A 20,461-nucleotide genomic window follows, 5' to 3' on the forward strand; every position below is an offset into this window, starting at 1 on the left:
TGATTTTATCTGGATCAGTCGCTACCCCTGACGCAGAAACTACATGCCCCAGATACTTCACTTCCGTTTGAAAGAAATGACATTTGGACAGTTTTAGTTTAAGATGGTTATTTTGTACGCGGGTTAGGACAAGTTCCAGGCGCTTCAGGTGTTCCTCAAAGGAAGAGGAAAAGATGATTATATCATCCAAATACAAAAGTAGTGACTGAAAGCTTTGATCTCCAAAAATTCTCTCCATCAACCTCTGGAAAGTGCTTGGTGAATTGCAAAGACCGAATGGCATGCGATCAAATTCAGGCCAAAGGGTGTACAAAATGCAGTCTTAGCCTTGTCAGCCTCTGCTACTGGCACCTGATTGTAGCCACTTGCAAGATCCAGAGTCGAAAACCACTTCGCTCCCGTCAGTGCGTCCAAAGACTTCTATTCTAGGTAATGGGTATGCGTCCTTCTTTGTCTTACCATTCAGAAGTCGGTAGTCAACGCAGAGTCTCATGTCACCCCCTTTCTTTTGTACGATGACTATAGGTGATGAGTAGGGGCTAGAACTAGGCTGGACAATCCCAGCCTCCAACAGCTGTTGGATATGGGCCTTTACTTGCTCATACTGGGACGGGGGCAGGCGGCGGTATCTCTGTCGGATGGGGGTGTCATCGGTGAGAGGGATTTGATGCTCGACTAGAGTGGTACACCCCACATCTCCTTCCCCTCTACTGAAGACCCCATTATGTTGGTAGAGAAGTGCCTTCGCTTGCTTCTCTTGCTCTGCCGATAACATGGGCCATGACAGATTGGAGAGGTCTATTGTGGGAGTGGCCTGCACCTCTGCCGACTGAACTATGGCAACCTGTCCCCCACTGCCCCCCTCCACAATATCCACAGCACACCCTGCAGACATCACTTGTACGATGTGAAGCTCACCCAAAGTAGTGTGTGGTTGAAGCCACACCTCTTGTGAACTTACATTGGTCACGGGTACTTCTACCACCCCCTTAGTCACTGACAATAACGCTTTAGATATTAATAAACCCACGGGCCACTGGGTGTCTTCTAACGGGGGCTCTAATAACACAGAATGAAGGGACAGCTTGGCAGCGCTGGGGCAAACTAGGGGAATGAGCTTAAGAGATCCCGGGGGAATACGTACTGCACCCCCCTGCACTCTAGCCTTACCCAAGTACCCTTTACTATAAAGGTGTTCGATAGATTGGCATGTGGTAAAGACCTGCTGCCAAGCCTTACTGTCTTTATCCCTTGACGGTTTGGAAAGGGTGAGGTGGAGATCTGCAAACAATTCCTTGTAACAACTTTGGATTATGTTCATCCCTATGAGTCCTGGTACTGCCTGTTTTTGTTGTCGGGTGAAAGGGTCAACTGGATCACGTACTACTAGAATACCCATACTAGGAAATGTTTTACCCAACACTACAACATCCAGTTCTACATAACCTGAGTATGGAATTTCATAACCGTTAGCGGCTTGTAGTTGCAGCCAGTTACAGGGTTTGAGCGACTTGTCACATGATTGAAAGTTTTCCAAAAAAAAAGTTTCTGTTATAGTGGAAACCATAGAACCCGTATCCAGAAGACAGGGCACTACCTCCCCCCCCATTGAGATATGAACCACGGGACACTGGCCTATGAGTTGGGGCATAGGGCTGGGGTCATTAGGTGTCAAACGATGTGAGTCGGAGGGAGCACCTCCTGGTGTTTGACTCCACACACCAGGGGGCGCTAGTTTCCCTGAGGCTGCAGAGACATGGATTGCTCTACTAGTTGATTGTGAGTCATAGCCCTCTGTGGCACTCCTTGAGCCGTTACTTTAGTGGACTCTACATCTACGCGACAATATTTGGCTATATGACCAGCCCGATCGCAGCGCATACAGATTGGCTTGCCATCTTGTTGAAAACGATACGATTTAGAAGTGCTCCCCCCACCCCGTTGATTAACCTGTGGGCGAGATGTATTCAACTGTGTCAGAATGGCATCCAACTGCAATCCAACATCCGTCACATAAATAAGAGCAACAGGATAGTAGGTGATAGGCTACAAGGAAATAAAGGCATGCGAACTTGAAACTGATCTTACTAAGTTCGGTTTGGTTCTGACTGTTTTTTATTGGATAAAAAAAACCCTTGCTGTTAAGAACTTGATGCGCTCTCAGATTCCCAATGCAGTGCACATGAACGGTCGCTGTCGGGAACACGCGTAAGCGTGAGCGTCATCACTGGTGAGCCGTCTCGTTATCACCAGGACCATGGACGTTCCTTTAGGCTAATTGCAATCGCGTCAAGACAAATCTGATTGGCCAATACACATTGATTAATGAAATAATTTTCAAGTGACTAAAATTATCCCTCTCTTCATCCCATATCAAAACATGATATACAACATGTCGTGGAACAGAAACAACAAGAGATATTTATAAGCTATAATTTTCTAATTACTAAAATTATCCCTCTCTTCATCCCATATCCCAAACATGACATACAAAATGTCGTTGAACAGAAACAACAACCAGAGATAAGCTATCATTTTATTGTCATCGCAGTTTTAAAGCTTGCCACCAGGGGGTGCTGCAGCACCTGCCGCACCCCTACTTCCCGCGCCACTGGGTTGCTTCATAAATAGGCATCAGTTAACGCCTATACAGCAGGTGTGTGAGTGTCTGTACTGTGGTTCATTGTTGGTTTAAGCAGCCTCACCTGGCCCAAGTCACACAGATTAGACTCTTGGGCAGGTTGAGGCTGCACACCTGTTGTGCATTGAGTAATCAATGCACCAAAAAAGGAGATGTTTTTTTTATCCAAAGTGACAATTAAGGCTCAGTACAACCAAAGCAATCACAATTAGATGACTACACAATTGCCAAGAGTGCAGAGTTTATGGAAGTTAAAGCTACCTTAAGTTGCATTGTGTTCTATTAAAGCCATTCAGCATAGTTAAGCCCAGTGCAAAACCATCAGCCGTTAACATGAGTAGCCCAGGCAAGATTTTAGTGTTTTGTTTTTCTTGTTTTTCATTTTTTCCAACTTGTTTGTCTTTTTTTCAGTTTGTTTCATCATCAATAGATGAGGAAATGTATATTTGGTTTTGGACATTGGAAAATTCCGGTATTTTGAACATTGAGCCCCATTTCTGGTTTGTCTAGGATGAAATAGAGTGGTTGACACCGAAACTTTGACTATAGGTCCTGTCTCGGGTATCTGGCTCATTTAGAATTGCCCCTGCCTGCTTCAGAATGGCTGGCTATGGGCATTCACAAACCTGTCCTTAAAACAACCCTAAACGTTCGTTTTTAGAAATGTGCAACTCACCAAGTGGTTAATGGTGTTTGTTGATGTTCCAAATCAAGTATCATAGTGAAATACAGTTTCTGTCGTGTTTTATTTGGCATTTTGTAAATCCCATTGAAACGGAAACCGGACCGGTACCGGAAACGGAAATGGGGCTGTTTACGTTTGGTTGTAGTATTTTTGCTCAGTACTTCATATCAACAGTAGGGCTAGAGCGAGCAAAAAGACTACAACCAGCCCCCCTTTCTGTTTCAGGTCAACGAGCAATGAGTCTTCCAACAGAAGGATCAATGGATTTACAAAATGCCAAACAAAAGAGAGTATTTTCACTTACTACTTTTACTCCCCACAATATAGAACATTCTACTCCTTACACGCTGTCATCGTGGCCGAGTCTAGGCAAAGCCCCAAGTAGATTAGCCGATGGCTGAGGAGCGGAAAGCTCTTACCCAGTTGATGGTGAAACCCAAGAAGGAGAGATGATTTATCACCGTCATGGGGTCTCTTCTCACAGCTTCCCCTGAATGGCACAGAAGTAGATTGTCGAGATAAAAATAAAGATAATATTTGCTTGACTCTTGAGCGGCGGCTCGCAGGGTTTGACTCCCACGCACGCTCTCGCATGGGAAGCTGAATGGCAATGATGCAGCTAACTACCATAAAGGAAATCACTTCCAGCTGGCAGAAGACATAAGACACAAAATGAAGAAGTGCAATAATCGGCGTAAACATAATGCTTTTTTATGCATTGTTTCCAAATTAATCGTAAGCGTTAACACTGACAGGAAGCCCTTATATATCCATATCTATATATAGATATATAGATATAGATATAGATATATCTAGCTGTCTGTCTGTCTGTCATATTCTGTTTTATAGCTGATGGCTCTGAACTGGAGAAGGTGGAGGCTGCGGTCGTGCCTGGGTCCAGTGCAACAACCACGGCAGGTGAGGAGCATCACAGCTGTGACCCACAAAATTCTACGTCCGAACCAGGGGGAGTATTCACACACACAGAAAACGCCCCTCATTAAGTGTGTCAAACGACTTGTTTGCACTCAAAATTGACTGCTGTTACTGCTGATAATGTGACGTCAGACTCTGCAGTGGGAGGTGCTGAAGTGCAGAAATCCCGCCTTCCAGCGGTTAGCCATGCCCTCAAACGAAGCTGTTCATAGCGGGGGGTGCGTGGAGTACGGTTTGTTGCGTTGCCTCGCCTCGCATTACATAATGCATTCTGGGATGAAAAAAGGTCAGAAATGCTGGTGATAACTTCCCTATGCGACATGTCACATGGCTTTAACAACTCGCGGGAGCTCCAGCTCCCTCCGTCTGCTTTTCTGTGCATATGGTCTCAAATAAATGCTGACATAAGACACTCCCCTCAACATATCAAAACGTTGCCCTAGTTGGTTGGAATTACCACGTGGAATTTCCCACATGAGAAATGACTCCTTTCAAAGAGGCGTGCCCTCTCCCAAACTATGCTTGTTCAAACTACGAGAAGTGCACCTGTGTCCGACTTGACGTGGTGGGAACTTGATGTGTGTCTGACTAGTTCCGGCGGATCTTCTCAAGTCTCGTGCATGCATGCGCTCAAATGCAGGCGATCTGAAACATGCCTTATTGCTCGTTCCCAGAGTGACTCGCTGAGCAAATTCAAATTGTGCTCTCGCGAGAACTCCCAGACACTAGATCAGGGCTATTCAACCTCCTTAACAAGTGGGCGAAAAAGGAAAACCACTGGCGGTTCAGGGGCCACACATAGAGTAAAACTATGTCAATGAATCGCTACAAATAAATCTTACTTAAAGTAGTGTTAACTTAATAGATATAGTACTACTACATGGAATAAACTTGGCAGACGCATTCCTTTCTTCTTCACTTTTAATCGTATCATTATAAAAAATTTTGTTAATAAATATTTGTCGGTCCGTACGCTTTTGAATTGGCGATTTTCACAATCAATCATACACACATCTTGAAGCGTGTTGTTAGCCTAGCTAAAGTGACTTTCTCCGTGGCCCGCCAGCATAAAATGTAACTTGAGCTTGACTGAGCCAATAGCAGGTGCAGACAGAGCCTTATATGCATGTGTATGACATGCATTGATGATTTAATGCATTTGTTTTATTTGTCATATTACATTGTAATGTGATAAATTATGGAGCCGCAGAAGTAACATGAAAGAAAAAAAGAAAAAAAACTGTACTGGGGACAAACACTGACTATAGTTTTGCGAGATCTTGACTTTGATTTGCGAGATCTGGACTTTATTTTGTGAGATCTTGATCCAGACCCACACGCACATTGCACTCTGCACGGCGAACCGCTGGTCCGTGTCCCCCTCAGGAGCGGGTCCGCAGACTCCAGCCCCGCCAGACCAACACACACACGCGCGCAGCCTAACTCTAGCCCCAGGAAAGGAGCGACACAAACAGCGAAACGCTGGTCCGTGTCCCCCTCAGGAGCGGGTCTGCGGACTCCAGCCTCGTCAGACCCACACACACGCACTCTGCTCTCTGCAGCATGGCGGAGCGCTGACCAACGGGAACTCTCACTCGGGAGCGGGTCCGCGGACTCCAGCCTCGCCAGACCCACACGCACATTGCTGGTCAGGGTCTGGGGCTAGAGTTAGGCTGCTCACGAGCACGTGTGTGTGTGTGTGTGTGTGTGTGTGTGTGTGTGTGTGTGTGTGTGTGTGTGTGTGTGTGTGTGTGTGTTGGTCTGGCGGGGCTGGATCAAGATCTCGCAACTCAAATTCAAGATCTCGCAAAATAAAGTCAAGATCTCACAAAATAAAAAAAAACACGAAGACGAAGAAAAAAAAAACATGTACTGGGGACAAACACTGACTATAGTTTTGCGAGATCTTGACTTTGATTTGCGAGATCTTGTGTTTGTTTTGCGAGATCTCTAGTTTGATTTGTGAGATCTTGATCCAGACCCACACGCACATTGCACTCTGCACGTCGAACCGCTGGTCCGTGTCCCCCTCGGGAGGGGGTCTGCGGACTCCAGCCCCGCCGGACCAACACACACACACGCGCAGCCTAACTCTAGCCCCAGGAAAGGAGCGACACAAACGGCGAAACACTGGTCCGTGTCCCCCTCGGGAGCGGGTCCACGGACTCCAGCCTCACCAGACCCTGGCCAGCACATTGCTGACCAGCAATGTGCGTGTGGGTCTGGCGAGGCTTGAGTCTGCGGACCCGCTCCCGAGGGGGACACCGTGTCGCCGTCGGGAGCGGGTCCACGGACTCCAGCCTCGCCTCTCCAGCCTCTGCAGAGCCGCTCCCGAGGGGGTCTCGCCCTCCCACCATCTCCAGGGCACATCCACCACCCCGATCGCCAGCCGGCCCTTTGAGCCCAAATCAAAGTCAAGAACTCGCAAATCAAACTCAAGATCTCGCAAAACTATAGTCAGTGTTTGTCCCCAGTACATGTTGTTTTTTTTTGTAACAAGCCTGCCATCACCCAATATTGTTCGGTATTCACATTGGGAGCATCACAGTCCGGTCCCAGCACGACCAACACTGCACTAACGACTCCTGCAACTTCGTAATGGTTCCCAAGCCATGAGCTTCCCGATCGCGTGCACGTGGCAGGCACGGGCACATTAACCCAGATGAATCAGATGAAGCGGAGCTCACGTCAGCATATAGGACAGAGGACACCACACACAGTGGTGTCCTCACCAAACACCATGCAATCATGGACAAATTTTCCGCACCGGTTGTCATGCCTATTTATTCCGTCTGCTCCCTTCACTCCCTGCTTTATCTTCACAAATGTTTGTCCTGTTGAATATTGCCAGAACGTGGTTCCTAGTTGTGACTATTGTCAATAGTGTTTCTAAGACGAGTTTCTCACCTTTGTTTTCTCATGTAAAGTCTGTGGTTTTTGTACTGCGTTTGTACTCACTTCAGTAAAGAATTATTTTATTTTATTATATGTTGTCCCTCTCTCTGCATAGAAGACAGCAGTCACCAAAGAACGTGTGGGCCTCCGCCGCCGCTCCCTGATGGAGACATCAGCAGTGATTTGAAGTCACCCTACCAGCACGGGGACACAGTGAGATACGCTTGTCAATTAAAGTTCACCATTGAGGGAGAAGTCAAGACCTGTATGAACGGACAATGGACCGGAGAGACTACATGTCTTAGTGAGTAGTCTCTGAACCTTTAAGTCAAATTGAGGTCAATGTTACGATACTGTACAGTCAACAGTTGTTGCCTGAACACACACAGCATTGATTACAGTCAACAAAAAATAGTGATGATGTCACTTAAAAATTGACTTTAATTTCCATCTTAAATTAACATTATTTAGGATCTTTCATATAGCATAATTATGTTTTCCATCCATGATGTGCATGGAGTTTGTAATATTGTTCATAAACATTGGAATTAGTTCCAGAAAGCAGGTTGGTAAATCTTAAGCTTTATCAGAAACCAGAAAACTGATGAGGTCTATGGCAATTTTTGTAAAAAATGTATAGGCTAAAAGGTATACACTGAGCACCGTATCAAATAACAAAACACTCAAAGTCAAAACCATCTATTTCAAATATGAGGCTGTGTTTGAAATCTGGCCCCTGAACTTGTCTTTCCATCAGGGCTAACTTGGAGCCTTTCACGAGAGTTTATTTGTCATCTTGCCGTTGATTGGTGCACCCTTAACCACATTCTGGTCTTTTTCTCTTTCAGGGCCGTGCACCGTGGGCAGACAGCAGTTGCAACCACATCATATTAAATTCCTTCGAGACGGAGTTGATGAGTTGGACTGTGCTCACGATGATAAGCTTACATTTGTTTGTGAAGAAGGATTCGTACACAGCCTAGAGAGAATTAGTAAGGTCTGTGTTAATGGAGAGATTGATTTGCCTACTTGCCACAGGGGATAAAAACAAGTGAATTAAATGGACGACAAGTAATATGAGTCATTGTCTTTTTATATCTCGTTATTCTGTTGTGGAGGGTGGGGGGGGAGGGGGGTTTGTGGAAACCATCCTGATGACCTGACCAAACATTCTGTTTCACTACACAGATCATTCTGGACCTCTAGCCACCCACATCGCTTTCATGAATTGACAATGTAATCTTGCCTATCAGGCACTGTTTCATACTTGGTGAAGTAACCCGGCCAATCTGGGACTGCGTAGGCTGCCGCTGGCAAAACCGTTATGGTATATCCCAGAGCAACGAGCAGTATTAGTAAACAGCCATAAGTGCAGCTATTGCAGGAATAGACTCAATGACAACTATTAAACAAGAACAAGAGTCTGCATTAGTGGAGATTCTCAACACAAAATGCGTTATACTTTATCCCGTGTATCTGAACAGCACACCATGATGACGTCACATGTTTTGTGGGGCAGATCGGCTTGTACGTTAAGGCAAGAACTCCACTGAAATGGACAGGAGAGATCCAGACTGATTTCCTAAATATTATGTGATTGCCAAGGTATGTGTGTGCACTGTGCACCTGCATATGCTGGTAAAACGGTGTGACTTATGAATGTTGGGAAATTACGTGTGTATTATGTGTAGTGGGAGTGATCCTATGGATCTGCACAGCACTCAAAAGTCAGTTTTGAATTGAAAATGAACTATTTTACTATCTCTGTTTCAGCAATATGAGAATTTGGTTGACAAAAAAGAGAGGTTTACTATCTGAGCTATGCATGGACTCCAGCCAACTCTAGCACATATAGGCCGGTATCAATCAGATACCGACCAGCATCAGATCAGTGCATCCCTAATAATATTAGAAACTGATACTTTATATGAACTTTATTATACACACAGCCAGAAACAATGTCTATCGACCGCATCAGTGATTGCGGTGCTGATTAATCACTGGGCAGTGGAAATCACAAAGGTAGAGAATGGTGAGCAGTGAAAGCCAAACATGTACATTTTTCATAAAAAAATAGGACTAAAGGAAATTATATTATATATATTATAATTGTAGCCAATAAATGATATACCAAATATACTCTTTCATGTTAGGGCACAGACAAGGAACGGAGCATTTGATGCCATGGTGATCCTACCCTGGGTTTATAAAGGTCAAAATATTGTAATGTTCTCACATACGGAGGGAGTGTCGAATCCACGGTTTATTCCACCCACAAACTGTACACACCCCCCCCCCCCACCCCCATTCTAGTGGTTGGCAGAGAGCAGGGTGATTGACGGCCGACCCTGCAAACCCAGAACCCCCATGTGTACAGGGTCTCTACAATATATATATTGTTTTAGGATATCAGGGCGAGGGAGAGCAAGCGTTGCAATAATATATCTACAAAACTTTATAATAAGTTGGGGGGGGGGGGGGGGTTAGGGGGGTGGCAGTGCACCCTCTAGTTATGGATACGTCAAAACAAAATCAGATTTTTCAGAACCCCTCAAAAACTGAAACTAATCACGTCCCTTAAACCCAGTCTCACACCAGCATGTACGTTGGTCCACAGCGGAAAACGTAGTCTTTTTTTGGCCTATTCTTTTCAATGGGCCTGTGTCCATGTTACGTGACAGTCCAGGTTGCTATTGTGCTTGCTATCTCACCCCCAGTTATCTCACTGGTTTAAGACCTATGGCCATTATTTAAATTTCTGTAACATGCACGCATATATCCTGTATTTAATACATGAACATCTTATAAGAACATAATATTCTGATTCTGATTCTCAACCCACAAACATATTGCACATTAATGTAAACAATATAAGCACTGTGCACTTTTGTAATCAACGTGAGTCGTTTTTTAAAATCACTGGGGGCTAGTTACGTCACTCTGAGTGATGCACACAGATCGATTTTTAGATTATTTGAAACAATTCATTAATTTATCATGTGTGAGAGGTCATTCCTCATCCTGAGTGTGTATTGCCCATTTCTGTTGTTGAGTATAGTAATGCTCATTGCAAACTTCCTATTTATGTATGGTGTACCCAACTGCTCACAAGCACCCCCTCACCCATATGGATATGGAGAATTGATGGCAAGCCCCAGTGGTGGTGGTGTCATATATATGAAAGAGGGCATTCAAACATACTATGATAAATTAGGAGGCCGAAGCCCTAAAGGAGGTGGTGAGGTGAGGTGGCGTTCTTTGTACTTAATTGTGTAGCATGTACTTAATTGTGTTGTGCATGCATGTTGTGTAGCACAGAGCTGCCGACTCTCACGGTTTCACCATGTAACACACGCTTTTGCCTGCTTACACACGCTCACACGCCACACATCCAATTTCTCACGGCAAAAAATATAAAAAATACGCGCCCCCCATCAACAATCCCAATCCCCCCCCCCCATCAACAATCCCGATTCCCCCCCCCCCCCACAGTCAACATTTACACCCGCGGACCCTGCTATAAAGTATGCATTACAAGATTCTACAGAATCTCACTCCAGCGAAAACCCAAAACTTGGCAGCCCTGTTGTAGCATGTACTTATTTGTGTAGCATCTGCAGTAGCTAGCTATCACTGCTGTACACAGGGTTAGGGTTAATGGGGTTAGCTTGGCGAATGTTAGTACTTGCACTTGGTTCTATGAACATCTTTACTGTACCGACGGCGATATATTGTTTCACTTCTATGACAAATGTACTTATTGTAAGTCGCTTTGGATAAAAGCGTCTGCTAAATGCCCTAAAAGTAAATGTGATAAAATGAGTAGGTGACTTCTGAGTCGAGGACAGTAACAAGTAAGCTATAGACCTGGGGTCTCTTTTATATCGAAGAGGGTCTCAAAGCATATGATTATCAATTTGGGGGCGCCAGCCCTACAAGAAATGAATCACAAAGCCTCAGCAAATGCTCCGAGATTGCTAAGGATTACAAAATGTATATTCACGTTTCCCGGGTTCCCGGGAACGACATATGAGATTTGGAGTTCTAGCCCTTACAGAAAAATAGTTTTCCCAAATGGGCTTCTTGTTGACAAAGCCTGTCAGAAGTGTTGCCAGAAGACCTAGTGGATCAGAATGTGGTGTAAAAGGCCGCTTTTGAGATGGGAAGGTCCTACCGCCCTGAAACTTGACAACCTTATTCTAGGGCCTGACTGGGACCCCCACACCAAAACTTGCCTGCATGTTACAGAAAATGACATAATGGCCATAGGTTGAAACAAGTGGATATTTAAGCAATATCACATGAGAAGGAGTGATGCTGTACTGAATTTCAGAACGGCTGTGATTCTGTCTTAGGTACGAGGCCGTAGGCAGCGTGTGTGGGCTTAACACGCCTCCTGCCATCAATAAGTTTTCATGGCAAAAAAAAATCCAGCTGTTTTTATGAATTCACAAGATTCCTCAAAATCCCAAGAGAAGCTGCATTTAAGGCTGAGGCTTTTAGGAAAGAGCGGGTCTGTTATCCCCATGGTTACGACCCACACCAACTCATGATACTTTTTTAGTACCGTTGTGTTACTGTTATTAGTGTTATAATGAGCGATGTTACATATGAAATGCACCACATACCGTAGCGTTATACTATAGGTGTCCAGGAAGCCTAACCCTGACTTGGATGTGGACATGAAACACATCGCTGCTCAGACAGAGATTCACCATCCACACACACCGGGGTGTTGATCCTGGACAAACGCTGCAATGTCATCAGATTAGAGCATCAGATCAGAACCTCAGATCAGAACCTCAGATCAGAGCATCAGAAGATCAGAACCTCAGATCAGAGCATCAGAGAATCAGATCAGAATGGGCTTTCTGTATGAACAACCCCAAAGTCCTGAGGTGCTGCAAGTCAACAAACTAATAGCAATTCCATCAATATTACTTAAGGACACGAGCATCTCCCAACGTCTCAAGCATAAACGAAAATAAAACTAGATTGAACTAAACAGGCAGGACATGTATGCTTCTATGAAATAGAGCTCTTAAGTGAATGAGCTTCTTCTTTTGAGGTATCTCGTTAATTCAGAAAAACTGCAGAATTAATTTTCTCAAATGAATGCATTATGCTGCCGTACATGGTGCTGTCTGATCAATGAAAATGCGTAGGGCAGGGGGCAAAAATGGCTCCAACTTCACCGGCAGGGCTGTTATCTCGATCCTGCTGTTGTCATCTAACTTCTGCGTCTGCTTGCGTGTGTGTGAATGTATGTGCGTGTGTGCGTGCGGTGTGTGTGTGTGTGCGTGCGTGCTGTGTGTGTGAGCTGCTCGCTGCTTGGCACATGTGCACTTGACCAAGTGTGGAGGAGCCGACAGGCCTGCTATTATAATAGTACGATGAGACACCGAAGCCTTTAGCAGGTTGATTATAGTCCAAAGAGGTTGCGGACGTTGGAAGCACACGCGGTTCAGTACACAGGCTATTACAGTTCAACAGATGTTTTGCAAAGTATTTCCTGACGTTTTTTGGTGGTTTGGTGGATTAGAAAAGGAATATCATTGAAGGAGTGCTGTGGTTTGAAAAGGTTAAGGAAACACTCCGCAGGAGAGGGCAAATTTACTCATTCTAGTGTCGGCTTGCTCAAGATAGTTGTAAAGATTCAGCCAAAACATCAGTTTTGCAAGAAAAAGATATAGCACCAAAAAAAAGGGACATGAATGTTTTAATGTGTGTGAGTGTATGTCACAGACACCACATCAATGTGGTACAGGCAATATGTACCTACATTGTGAAACCAATGGCAGACACGTTGCTCAGACGCTACACGATGGAGCAGAGATTATAGTCCATTCCTTAATGTTCAAGTGACCAGCAAGCGCCTACCACCACCACCTCCTCCCAACACCACCCACACACTCTGCATTGCCATGGAGGCTAACACAGCATATATCAAGGATCTTCTACAAGATGTTGATACGCATCCTTTTGGCTTCCTGTCTGGGTCCTGAGTTCCCAATATCCCTATCCCAATATCTGGCATTGAGAGGGACAGCCAGTTTGTTTTATTGATCGGTGTAAATCATTACCTGGAGATAAAACACACAAAAACATGCACTTTTACGGGAATAGGCATTCTTCTTTCGGTAAATACTGGAAATTGTACCGAATGATCAATGACGAAACACAGGTATATTGCCCTCAGACAGCAGTTTAAGAGAACAGACTTGGGCTTTCCTCCTCTAGGTTGTACTGGTCTTGGTGTTGGTGAATTGTTTTGTGAATGCCGACAAAATGCACAGATTATCTAAAGGGTGTGTTCTTTTAATATGGATGGTTGCATTTAAAGTAGTGACAGGCCAAGGTAAGAACACTTTCAGAGAAATTTTGATCACAGATAGCTTAGATAGTTCTGTCTCATTGTTTCTGTTGTGGGTTATTTGTTAATGTGCATCCAATGTAGGCTGTGTGATTTAACTTTACAAGACACAGGCGGACATTATCTATTCGTAGATCGTGTCATGTCCGTGTGGATATACAAATACAAATACAAATACAAATCAAATTTATTGTCATTTTGTTGATAACAAGTACCAACAGAACGAGAAGGCGTTTCTCAGGGATCGTGATTGAGTAAAAAAACATACATTCCCACACATTCATTACAGTCATACATCCCAATGAAGAATAAATAGATGTAGCTGGCTAGCTGATAGCTGAAAGACCATAACATAATAATACCTGTAATGCATTTGATAAATAAAGACATTTAAAATACTCTAATAAATAGATAAAGTGCAACAGATAAAAAAAGATTTAAAGTGATGTGTGCCAGTCCAGTGAGTTCAGTGGGTAGATCTGGTGTCTGATGCTGGTGTGTTAAGTAATATCATTTCAAAATCTCAGAGGTGCATGACACACAGCCTATTGCTGTATGAAACGTGCGCAATACGTGATTATTGGTAGGTTTTGACTCCCACGCACGCTCTCGCATTGGAAGCTGAATGGCAATGATGCAGCTAACTACCACGTGTGTCAAACGCCTTGTTTGCACTCAAAATTTACTGCCGTGATAATATGACGTCAGACTCTGCAGTGGGAGGTGCTGAAGTGCAGAAATCCTGCCTTCCAGCGGTTAGCCACGCCCTCAAACAAAGCTGTTCACAGCGGGGGGTGAGTGGAGTTCGGTTTGTTGCGTTGCCTCGCATAACATAATTAATTCTGGGATAAAAACGTCAGAAATGCTGGTGATAACTTCCAGGGTAGCTCCCTCTGTCTGCTTTTCTGTGCATATGGTCTCAAATAAATGCAGACATAAGACACTCCCCTCAACATATCAAAACGTTGCCCTATTTGGTTGGAATTACCACGTGGAATTTCCCACGAGAGAAATGACTCCTTTCAAAGAGGCGGGCCCTCTCCCAAACTATGCTTGTTCAAACTACGAGAAGTGCACCTGTGTGAGACATGATCGTTGGTTGTCACTTGAAGAAGTGAAGTTTATTCTAAAAAACACACCACAGAGTGATTGGTGGTTTGGACTGTTGGAATCAGTGGAGTCTCAGCTTTCATATGATATATTGTTTGTGTAGATCAAGGATTAGCAACAATATCATTTTAATGTGCATGTGCACAGCTATGAAATACATACCTCATGTTGCTGCATGCTTCTCATTTAGTTTGGGGTTGTAATTGTCTGTCGGTTAGCTAACAATGGTTATGATCTGTGGCGTAACTATCGGTAAGCAGGTACGTCAATCTTTGGAGGGCACCACCCACCCCAGCGACTTCATCTTACCGCCCGGGCCCTGTATTCAGAGCTAGTTCTAAGTTTCAAACCCCCCCCCCCCCCCGTCAACAATCCCACCCACCCGCAATCCCGCCCCCCGGTCAACAATCCCGTCTGCCCGCAATCCAACACCCCGACTCTGTAGATTCTACAGAGTCTCACTCCGGCCAAAAACCAAAAAACATCCTGCTTATGGCCCCGTCGTTGGCTTGTTACGCCACTGGTTATGATAGACTAAAACTAAAGTATCTAATCTTTCTTGTTGCGTGTCACGTGACTACTTTTTCATGTGTTGTGCCTGACAAAGTCTTTGCAATTGGCTTTGTGTCAACAATTGAAGTGAAATCATACTATAACTGTTTGACAGTTGGCATAAGCCCACATGATAAACCAATTTGAAGACCATAAGTGGCTGCAGTGTAGCCTAGTCTAATTCAGGGCTTTATCAGGCACAGACATCAATATGATAATATGACAATATTGCTTGCTGGGTAATGGCAATATTAATTTGTTATCTTACTTTTTGATTTTCAGGAGTGACATGTCAACTGCTGCAAGTGAGGGGAACCACTTATCTTGACGTAAATAAAGACAGATTTTTACCAGGAGAAACCGTTTCGGTGGAATGCAACCGAGGCCGCTGGTTTTCCTACTTTGTTCAACGAACCCAGAAAACAATTAATTGTACAGAAAGTGGGGAATGGGATACAGCTGCAATATGCCAAGGAAGGCAACATTATTTTCACGCATCAGTTAGTTGTAGATGCATAAATGTTCTTAGGATTGTTGTCCTCTTATGTGAACCAACCAGGTTGTCTCGATCCTTCAGGTTTGATTGGATTGGTGTGTTGTTTTTTTAACAATTGTTTTGAAATTAAAGTAAACCAAATACGTTTACGTAAGTGTGCAGAAATCTATATTGAGAACTATGTAGATGCCACATTGTATGTTTTGGGAAAACAATCATGAGCTACTATAAGTTCCCACTGAAACACAATTGTGCTTCTTTATTCAGAGATCAGATGTCAGGATCCAAATGACCCTAATTTGAAACAACGGCTTCAAAGTACACGGATGGGTGAATTTGCAGCATACCGGTGTAAAGATGGCTTCACGCAAACTACTAATTGGGCTACATGCACGGAAAACGGATGGACACCAAACCCACTCTGTGAAGGTATTTTCATGGGGGATTTTTATTTATATGTGCATATTTAGTTATGTGTGGTTTCTTGCATTTTCTACATTGTTGTACAGGTCGGTCAACGTTCTCATGAACATTGACCTCGACCCTTCAGGGTCAGACATATTGTAGAGAGACAGCTTATCCTATTGAATGTAATGGGACAGGAAAACAACTGAAGTACCATGCTTTAGCACCGGGGAAAGAGTAACTATAGTACAGAAAGGGTGAATTGATCAAAATCGGTTTAATTTATTAACTTTTTATAATGTCTATTTAAGCTGTGCTTAATAATTAGACCTAACTAGACAGGATATTCACTGCTACTGTGTAAATAACCCAATTTCTACTGCTCAAATAACACAATCTGGAGAATTTGAATTATTTGTACATATACGAATAATGGATGTGACATGACCTCCTTTTAGAGCAGTTTAACTAGCAATGAGGCTCCATGACGAGCAGCTGACAGCAGCATGATCCCCTGAACATCTTCTTGTCAGACACGCAGGAAAATATTTTCGTCAGGGGGTTACAGTCTATGTAGAGTTTATAGAATTCTATAGATACTATGGTGCACAGGCTCTGTATTCTGCAGACCACTTTAGAACCTGTTTGTTGTTGTTGTGTCAGGCTGTGAGTGTGCGTACATGCTATGCTTAGGCTGATTGCAATCGCGTCAAGACAAATCTGATTGGCCAATACACATTGATAAATAAAATTACTAAAATTATCCCTCTCTTCATCCCATACCCCAAACATGACATACAAAATGTCATGGAACAGAAACAACAACCAGAGATATTTATAAGCTATAATTTTATATTTTTTTTCTAAATAACTCCCTCCAGTTTTAAAGCTTCGCCACCAGGGGGTGCTGCAGCACCTGCCGCATCCCTACTTCCCGCGCCACTGCGTTGCTTCATAAATAGGCGTCAGTTAACGCCTATTCAGCAAGCAAATATTACCTGTGTGTGAGTGTCTGTACTGTGGTGGAGTGTTGGTTTAAGCAGCCTCACCTGGCCCAAGTCACACTGATTAGACTCTGGGGCAGGTTGAGGCTGCACACCTGTTGTGCACCAAAAAAAGGACATGTCTTTTTTTAAATCCGAAGTGACAGTTAAGGCTCAGTACAACCAAAGCAATCACAATTAGATGACTACACAATTGCCAAGAGTGCAGAGTTTATGGAAGTTTAAAGCTACCTCAAGGTTCATCGTATTCTATTAAAGCCATTCAGCATAGTTTAACCCAGTACAAAACCATCAGCCGTTAACATGAGTAGCCCAGGCAAGATTTTAGTGTTTTGTTTTTCTTGTTTTTCATTTTTTTTCCACCTTGTTTGTCTTTTTTTCAGTTTGTTTCATCATCAATAAATTAGGAAATTTATATTTGGTTTTGGGTTAACATCGTGTGTGGCCTTTTTCTTTTTTTTTTATTCAGTGAACCCCACCTGCAATTTACCGACAAGAGTAGAGAATTCAGTTATTATGGAGAAGAAACGGGAGGTCTACAATTCTGGAGCCCAAGTAACCTATGCATGCCGTACCAATTACAGAATGGAAAGAGAGATAACAATTAGATGCCAAAGTGGTCAATGGAGTCCAGGAATTCCTACTTGCAACCGTAAGTGTTTTTTTCTAATGGCATTGCACACAAATCTAGGATTTCTGGCAATGTGACAACTACGGTCAGAACGGTGAGCCGGGACCGTTTACGTTTGCATTGCGGATTCGCTCTCTTTTTCAGAACCATTACTTCTAATTAGTTTGATTCAGGTGATATCTGGTTATCATTTATGCATACATTGTTATTATGCTCTTAAAATACAACAAAAAAGGTTTAAAAAAAAAAAAATAAGTCAGAAATGCTGGTGATAACTTCCCTATGCGACATGTCACATGGCTTTAAAAACTTGCGGGAGCTACAGGGTAACTCCCTCCGTCTGCTTTTCTGTGCATATGGTCTCAAATAAATGCAGACATAAGACACTCCCCTCAACATATCAAAACGTTGCCCTAGTTGGTTGGAATTACCACGTGGAATTTCCTACGTGAGAAATGACTCCTTTCAAAGAGGCGTGCCCTCTCCCAAACTATGCTTGTTCAAACTACAAGAAGTGCACCTGTGTCCGACTTGACGTGGTGGGAACTTGATGTGTGTCTGACTAGTTCCGGCGGATCATCTCAAGTCTCGTGCATGCATGCGCTCAAATGCAGGCGATCTGAAACACGCCTTATTGCTCATTCCCAGAGTGACTCGCTAAGCAAATTCAAATTGTGCTCTCGCGAGAACTCCCAGGCACTAGATCAGGGCTATTCAACCTCCTTAACAAGTGGGCCAAAAAGGAAAACCACTGGCGGTTCAGGGGCCACATAGAGTAAAACTATGTCAATGAATCGCTACAAATAAATCTTACTTAAAGTAGTGTTAACTTAATAGATATAGTACTACTACATGGAATAAACTTGGCAGACGCATTCCTTTCTTCTTCACTTTTAATCGTATCACTATAACTTGAGCTTGACTGAGCCAATAGCAGGTGCAGACAGAGCCTTATATGCATGTTTATGACATGCATTGATGATTTAATGCATTCATTTTATTTGTCATATTACATTGTAATGTGATAAATTACGGAGCCGCCGAAGTGACATGAAGGAAAAGGGGAAAAAAAGACAAAGAAAAAAAACTGTACTGGGGACAAACACTGACTATAGTTTTGCGAGATCTTGACTTTGATTTGCGAGATCTTGACTTTATTTTGCGAGATCTTGATCCAGACCCACACGCACATTGCACTCTGTGACGCCGCGGTTGTTGGCGCGTCCTCACGCGTCCGTATTGCGGCCGCACCAAACATTTCTCTAATCATTCACTAGCGCTAAAACATTAACCCAAGCTAAAGCCGTATGGCCGTTGTGTAATGTCCGTTTAGGAGATTGTGATCGCTGCAATGTGTTTACTTATTCACTGTTTAGAAGTGTAAACTTCTCACGCTGTATCCACTGCTCTCTCCGGGCTGCTCCTAGGAAGCGCGCTCCCGCCCACGGACAGCTATATTCGCGGGTGCGCGCAAACGGAGCAGTCGCGTCTCCGACAAATCAATTATGTTTATTTTGACTTTTACTTTGTATGTAGTGGCATGTGTCCATGCATGAATGTTCACTGTAAGGTTTGACGAAGAGATATTTGTTATAGGTACCTTTTCACCACTGTTTAACGTATATTTATAGGTTGTTAGGTAAACACCCCGTGTGTGTTCAGTATGTTGGTATGTACCAATTTGGGGTGGGTCTGGCCAACGTATATAAGTGATGCGTGACAGTTGGGCGAGAAGGACGAGTGGGACCGAAACTATGACGTGTTGTCCTTGTCCATCAGTTGCGTATTGTGGCGACGCACAGAAAGATTGAGACAGAAGCCCAGGTTTAAATGGTTTACAACTTCCGTGCCCCATACACCGCACGACTACGGAAGTTGTCTTTATTTTGAACACCATCGCACAGAACACAGCACAACCAACACACATACATACATGACATTCTCAATAACGGTGCGACACGAAGAACACAACATGATAACAGCACTACACTCCAACAACCCTAACCCATTAATCCCACTTAACTCAACACTCCCAAACCACTCCAACAAATACAATGGGAACGTCGATCCAACTGCAACAGCAATGATCCCATGATCCCCTGCACGGAACCCGAACAGACGTCCACGGCAGTGGTCGCCACAGTATGTTATGATGTCTGCCATTATTTGCAAAGGACTTTTGGCTGAATTATAGACTAGCCTTTACTTTTTGTATTTTTTCTAGTATTTTCCCTTTTGCCAATTTCCTTTATTTTTGGATTGAAGACTGCCTATGCCTGGTGATATAAAAATAAAAATATCACCACGTCATTTTTGCCTCTCTGCTGATTATTGTGCCGACCCTTAAGACCCTCGACACCCACCTTTTAACACACTCTGCACGGCGAACCACTGGTCCGTGTCCCCCTCGGGAGTGGGTCCGCGGACTCCAGCCCCGCCGGACCAACACACACACACACATGCGCAGCCTAACTCTAGCCCCAGGAAAGGAGCGACACAAACGGCGAAACACTGGTCCGTGGACTCCAGCCTCTCCAGACCCTGGCCAGCACATTGCTGACCAGCAATGTGCTGGCGAGGCTGGTGTCTGCGGACCCGCTCCCGAGGGGGAGCGGGTCGGGAGCGGGTCCACGGACTCCAGCCTCGCCTCTCCAGCCTCTGCAGAGCCGCTCCCGAGGGGGTCTCGCCCTCCAACCATCTCCAGGGCACATCCACCACCCCGATCGCCAGCCG

The 20,461-nt window shown here is 44.1% G+C and overlaps 1 protein-coding gene across 1 annotated transcript in view; it reads left to right on the forward strand.

Moving 5' to 3' along the window:
* Nucleotides 1-20,461, forward strand: part of LOC311352788 (complement factor H-like) — a 135,838-nt gene that overhangs the window by 33,596 nt on the left and 81,781 nt on the right. The window contains exon 8 of the mRNA XM_084472587.1: nt 4,176-4,244. Coding sequence (XP_084328713.1) covers nt 4,176-4,244 — 69 coding nt within the window. The remainder of the gene's footprint in view (nt 1-4,175; nt 4,245-20,461) is intronic.

Source organism: Micromesistius poutassou (genome assembly GCF_964030765.1).
Source record: "Micromesistius poutassou genome assembly, chromosome: 9".
Classification (NCBI taxonomy): domain Eukaryota; kingdom Metazoa; phylum Chordata; class Actinopteri; order Gadiformes; family Gadidae; genus Micromesistius; species Micromesistius poutassou.